General features: G+C 35.7%; 1 protein-coding gene across 1 annotated transcript; it reads left to right on the top strand.

Moving 5' to 3' along the window:
• The first annotated feature begins 1,682 nt into the window (after positions 1–1,682).
• LOC101301593 (gibberellin 20 oxidase 1-like) lies at positions 1,683–3,160 on the top strand. Its single transcript, XM_004301693.1, has 3 exons — positions 1,683–2,176; positions 2,324–2,651; positions 2,906–3,160. Exons 1-3 carry the CDS (start codon positions 1,683–1,685, stop codon positions 3,158–3,160), a joined length of 1,077 nt encoding a protein of 358 aa, XP_004301741.1.
• The last annotated feature ends 3,549 nt before the right edge of the window (positions 3,161–6,709 follow it).

The following is a 6,709-nucleotide window of genomic DNA, read 5'->3' as shown; positions in this document are numbered from 1 at the left end:
TTACAAATGTGATGAAACTTTGCATGAATGATCTACACATTGTGTTTTAGACATTGTACGGTTGAGATGTGGAAATACGACCTGAAAGTGGACGAAATAAAGAGTCCCGCATTTTAATTTCAAAGCGGAATCCCACTCTGGAAGAGGACTATATATATATATATATATACACACACACATATGTCTATATACACGTACACATATATAATAATAATAATTTATGAAAGAAAAACTATAGTGCATGTTTGTTTGTTATGACTAAATGTGATTGTGCTAAATATATAAGGACTCTATATATAGACTAAATGGGTATGTGTGTGTCTATATATATACACACACCCACACACACATATATATATATATAATACGTATATATAGACATACGTATATATAGACATACATATATATAGGGCCCTTCTAATGAGGGATCCCTATTTTTTGTCATTTTTAGGGATAAGCTCATACCATTAGATCTGTTTTTTAATGGGCTTGGATGATTGAGATTAAAAAAAAAAAACTTAACACTTATGTCAAACCTACACCGTTCAAGATCATTAAAATAAATCAAACATTTGGATGACTTAACGATCACCAAATTATTTAAAAATTTGTAGAAATGATCTACTCACATAGCCCAACAAACTGAACGGTGGAGATTTGATTTTGTGATCGAAAATTTTTTCAAATGACCTATCCCGGCCTTATAAATGAACAAAAAAAAGGATCCCTCATTGGAAGGACCTTGTACATATATAATACGTATATACATGCATGTATATATAATAACAATATTTAGAAGAATAAATTATAGTGCATGTTTGTTTGTTGGGGTTAAATGAGATTGAGTTAAAAGAGGAGTCATAGTTTGGTTAATACCATATTTGTGTCATTATTGAGTACAAAGTAAGTGGGCTTACGTACCACCTTGCAGTATATATAGCAATGCAGCAAAATCGTCTAAGAACACATACAATAGATATCAATCAATTATCCCAACTCAGAATGATCAAGCGTACTTAAGTTGTTTTTATATTTTTTTCGTTTTAAAATGTGCGAAATTTTTAGTAGACTTACTTTATTTGCTAGTGAGTGTTTCCCGCTACCTTAACCTGATAGACCAAAATATTTGCATGAGTATACATTGCTAGTGAATTATTCCATCACGACAAAAAAAAATAAAAAAAATAAAAAGTTACCTCGTTCTAATTAAATCACTATTGCCATCACCTATGGTTCTCTAGTCATTTTGGTCCATCAGGTTAATTTGTAATGAATGGAGAGTGCCGACTGCGATTGTTATTAGACATTTTCCTTGCTAACAAGTTAAAATTTGGGCGGCAAACAGAATCCAATGTTCTTCAAGTTTGTCTTGGTGGAATCTTAGTTATCTCCAACAACATCCTAAGAATCTCTATTTCTTTCCGGTAAAAGACAGCCGATATATCAAGTGAAGGCAACAATGATACTAGAATCCAAGTAATCTTTAGTTTGACCCCTTGAATCACTTCGAAATTTTCATTCAATTACATTCTTCACTCTTAACAAAGCTCAATCATATGACTACAAAACGAAGTGTCCTCACAGCTAAAAACACATAATCTAACTTGTATTGAGCAAGAACAGGCTAGCTGGAACTAATCTGTTGGATTCCAAGTACTCTAGTCTTTTGAGAGTTTGCTGCCATGTCTTTGCAAATCGAAGAACAATATGTTGAGTCTCTCTCCTCCATGGGACACAAACTAAGTGTCAAGAACTTCATTTGGTCCAAAGAAGAATGGCCATCAATAAATCATGATGAGTTTACAGATGCGCACGACATTCCTGTCATAAGTCTCCAAGAGATTTCGGATGTGAGAAGAAACCCTAATTATGAGAAAGTCTGCGAGGACATGGTGAGTGCTTGTCACAAATGGGGGTTTTTCAAGTTAGTGGATCATGGGGTTGCTCTAGAGATTGTAAAGAGATTCAAAGGGAGTATGAATGATCTATTTGATCTTCCAATGGAGCAGAAGCTGAAGGGTGCTAGATCAACTAGTTTACCTCTGGGCTACTGTGCAACAAATCCTGATTATGGGAAGAATTTACCTTGGGCAGAGATCTTACAGTTGCTCCAGTCACCACAAATGGTGGTTGCATTTGCAACAAAGGTTTTTGGTGATCAACATCAGCCATTTAGGTAACTTTTTCATCCATCTATCATGTTAACTTTTAATATGTTGAGGACAATATTTGTATATATGTTCAATATTAGGTGTGAGTTAATTACTTAATTATGTAACTGATTACAGTACTTTCGGCCAACTTATTCTTCCTAATGTGTCAGTGATGCGATGATTGATTATCTAAATGCATTGGATAATCTGGGAATGACCATATTGGAAATGCTAGCTCATGGATTGGGTCTTCCAGACAACTTTTTCACAAAGAACTTTGAAGCAAAAGAGGCTACAATGATCAGAGTCAACAGATATCCTCCTTGTCCTCTCCCAGAAAAATGTCTTGGGCTGGGAAGCCATTCAGACCCTCATACCTTAACCATATTGTTACAAGATGATGTTGGTGGTCTTCAAGTTCATATGAATGACAACAAATGGATTGGCATCCGTCCTGTTCCAAATTCTTTCATCATCAACATTGGTGACACTCTTGAGGTAATTTCTCGATCATACATGAGTGTACAGTTTAGATTGTAAATGTTTGATTTCATGCATGTGATACTCACCAAAAAGACAAAAAGAAAAAAGTTTTGATATAAATCATGCATAGTATTGGTTTTGCTAAAAATTCGAATGTTCCTCCCACCCCATATTATTATGTTGTGAGACTGTCAATCTAGTACCACGCACACATCAAAGATTATTTGGATAAAGTGAGTGGGTCTAAATGGACAGTATTATGCTTGCAGGCTTGGACTAATGGGAGGTTGAAGAGTGTAGTGCATAGAGCAGTTGTGAACAAGGAGAAGAATAGGCTATCAGCAGCCTATTTCATGAGCCCCTCTGATTCTGCCACAATTGAGAGCCCTCCTGAGCTCATGAACCCAATAATCAACCCTAGAAAGTACGAGTCATTCACTTGGGGAGACTTCAAAAAGCAACTTTTGGTTCAAAAAAGGGTTGTTGGTAAAACGGCCCTTGCAAGATATCTAATTCCAAACTGATAATAATAATGCTAGAATTTCATCGTATATGTAGAATGATGTGAAAGTGGAATAAACGTACGAAATTTATCTATTACCGACAAATTGTATGCTAATTTTTCATGTAAATGATTCAAGTAAAATGAAAGATCCCTTCTAATTAATCTGTTGTTAAAAAAATAGAAAAGAATGGAAGTTTCTCATCAAAGATCATCAAAGAAAGCCATGCAAAATGGAAGTCGTCCTAATTAGCTATAGCATGTATTGAACAAAACATAAACTTCATCATCGACTAAACCAGATCAACGTACCGATATCAGTACAAGGTCTTCGTAAATTAGTCTTTTAGTCGTAATAGAAATCCAAGGCTCTCAACAACCCAAATTAAACAAAGGCACCTAATCACCGACAGCTAGTAGATGACAGAACTCACCATTTGGTGAAACACGATTTGAAGGAAAAACTAGGAACTTGGGAGGCTTTTATTTGGATCAGTTTGAATTGGACTTGCTCTCAAACGTGTGACTTGTATTAATCTTAACCGAACGACTCATAAATTCGTTTCATTCAGACTATAAGCTACCAGCTGCTTGGCTAGCTAGCTAATTTAATGATGAAAAGTACTACATGTATGTAGAATGGATTTTGGATTATTTGTAGAATGATTCCACTGTAAACCTAATGCCTAATGTCATCTTACTTACGTACATGATGACTTCGTTTCAAGAGGACTTTTCTGAAAACCCCGGAATCTGTGGTTTTGTGATATACGTACATTTGCCGCAACAGCTTATTTAATTTGTCAAATTTTGGCTAGTGATCGAATGCAAATTGACCATGAAACTTCAACTGTGGTCATTTTGGGGTAAGCAGTAATGGATTTTTCCCAACCAAAATGGATTGATCCTTCTGGTTGAAATGCATGCAAGCGAAGAGTTGACACAAGTTGCACTTCTCGTCATTCTTAGTTTCTTACTTATACCATGCCACTTAATCACTCAAATTAATGCAGATAATATATAGGTTCTGGTTCATCTTCTTTCGCAGTAAGGTGAAAATTAACCGAAAGTAGACTAAATGCAAATCTCCAACTCTAGTTCTGTATGGCTTTGTCAACTTTTTCTCTTCTTCTCAGACGTCATCAGATGCTTAATGTTCCTATATATCTCGTCTCTAAGGTTTTGCTGTTTTGGTCAGTGAGGGAGTTTCCTGGGATGCTTCTGACTTGCATGCATGCCGACATTTCTACCAAAATTGGTCTATGTGAAAAGTAAACATGTATCAAGAACCACGCACACATTGGTTTGTCAAATTGACAGCAAAATGTTGAAGCCGCAGGAACATATATCTTTCCCCGCGCGAGTCATACATAGCTAGCTAGTCCTTCTCAGTTTCACCATGAAGCAGATCCGGTCCTTTTCTGAAGTCTAGGTATTACTATTCATCGTTGTTTCCTGTAGTGTTAATCAATTTAAAGGTCGATAAGTTAAACACAGAACTCTATCACCAAACGCAGAACACGATTTCAAGGAAAGACTAGACTAGGAATAATTGAATTTGATAAGGCTTTGTAAGTTTGGACTTCCTCTCGAACGTGTGGCTTCTCGGCCTAGTTTAAAATGACTTGCAAGTTAGTTTCAGACCAGCTAGCTTTGGTAGATCATCTGATAAACTGTGCAGAATGGATTTTGGCGTGGATAGAGAAATAGAACGATTCAACACAGACTTGGTTTGTTAATATCTTACATGTACGTCATGACTTGGTTTGCAAGGTAACAGAAGAAACTAGTTTTTTTTTGCTCGTTTGAGTTCGATCAGTACTGACGTAAAATGTCAGTCTTATTATATGCTACCTGGATTATAGAATTAATGTAGAACACGAATTGAAGTATTGTTACCCAAATGAAAATACTAATTCCGAGTTATAATCTAGTTAAGCATATATTTCAGACAATTACGCGTGTTTGGATACCTGATGCACTCATTCGGATTACTTTATACACTCTTCTTTTTTCTGACTTTCTCAATTCTTCGATTAAAGTTTTTGGTTTGTTGAAATCGTCAAAAAACACACACACATGCACACATCAGATATTCTAGCTTAAATATTTTGATGAGTTTATAGTTTTAACTGATTGAGGAAACAGAACAAGAGCTAGTGTGCAACCTCATTTTAATTCAATTATTCATCAAGAGACTGCATGTCTTTGTCAACTTCTTAGTCATTTCTGTCTCTTGTAACTAGGGTTTTGGTCAATAAGGGAATTTCGGGGAATGCTTCTAGGTATTTAAAAACTTGACCTACTGGCTGCACTCCCTAACAATTTTGGTCTACGCCGGACCTGAAAAGTAAACATAAGACGGACAAATAAACCAGTTTGCAATTACAACCAAATAAACCAGTTTGCAATTAGTTTATTCAACCCTTCTTAGTCGTCTCGATCAGAATTCAGAAGGAGATCGACAAATTAATCCTTTTCCAGAGTCTGCTAGATATTAAGGTACACTAATTGCGGCTAAAAACCACCACCACCATGTCGCTCCTAGTCACCGGCACTACCATAAACATGATCTCCAACTGTATATTGACTATGCGATTGACTGAAAAGTCTAAGTGAAATTGTGATTGTATGCTTCATCTTCATTCAAACATTCTAGCTAGCCGGCCGAAGAAATATCTAACTATCTTGTGTACTCGATCTGGTCCACGTTCTCTCTTTTAATCACTGTATTGATTTTCTATCTGTCAGCTTTTAACTAATTTTAAATGGTTTTCTGTTTCGTTATTATTGTTAATCAAAAATTTTTCTACGCATTAAGGTGCAAGTTAACCGAGCAATCAATATGTAATATTTTGATCCGGCTGTCCACGTTGCATTATTATGCATATATACTAATACCGTTAATAAAATTGAAACTCAAAAAACTAATTTTAAATATTTCCAACACATTACACATGATGTGAGGACCCAAAGTTGAAGAAGATGTGCTTTTATTATGGCCGCTTAATTTGATGAGATCAAAAATGAAAATAAAAAGAAGGAATTGATCGAGGGTCTTTAGTCTTCATTATAACTTCACATACGACAATTTGAGGATTTCCACATTAATGATGTAACTGCATCTTGGTGCGTGGAATCTGCTTTGTGACAATGAGTGCAGCTATTGGGACCTCCAGATTTGCTCAATGTACCTCCATATGTTTTGACTTATTGGATTACAAATATAACCTCATACAAAATGACAATAATAGACATTGAATTTCACACACACAAAAAAAAAATTGTAATCAGATTAGTATTCTTCCTCTTTTTTTTTTCAAGTTAACCATACAAAACGTGAGGAGTCTATAAACCCTAAACCTAAGTGCAACCCTTGCTCAATTGCAAAGAACTACTACACCAAATGGAAGAATCTCCATTGATGAACACTACCAGAAGAAGGCTTTAGCCGACGGAAAAAAAAACCAGGCCGACGAAGCATTTTTTCGCGGCTAAAGTAATATGTCGTCGGCTAAAGTGCTTTATATTTGCGGATCTGGACAGCAGCAGCTCATCTAGGGAAAAAAAC

The sequence above is a fragment of the Fragaria vesca genome, linkage group LG5 (assembly GCF_000184155.1).
Source record: "Fragaria vesca subsp. vesca linkage group LG5, FraVesHawaii_1.0, whole genome shotgun sequence".
Lineage (NCBI taxonomy): Eukaryota > Viridiplantae > Streptophyta > Magnoliopsida > Rosales > Rosaceae > Fragaria > Fragaria vesca.
Note: the sequence above shows the minus strand (reverse complement) of the source record. Positions and strands in the feature narration are given on the sequence as shown.

Coding starts and splice junctions, on each gene's coding strand:
- LOC101301593 (XM_004301693.1), top strand. CDS start 1,683: ATGTCTTTGCAAATCGAAGAACAATATGTTGAGTCTCTCTCCTCCATG. Junction 2,177..2,323: donor GATCAACATCAGCCATTTAG/GTAACTTTTTCA, acceptor CTAATGTGTCAG/TGATGCGATGATTGATTATC. Junction 2,652..2,905: donor ACATTGGTGACACTCTTGAG/GTAATTTCTCGA, acceptor TTATGCTTGCAG/GCTTGGACTAATGGGAGGTT.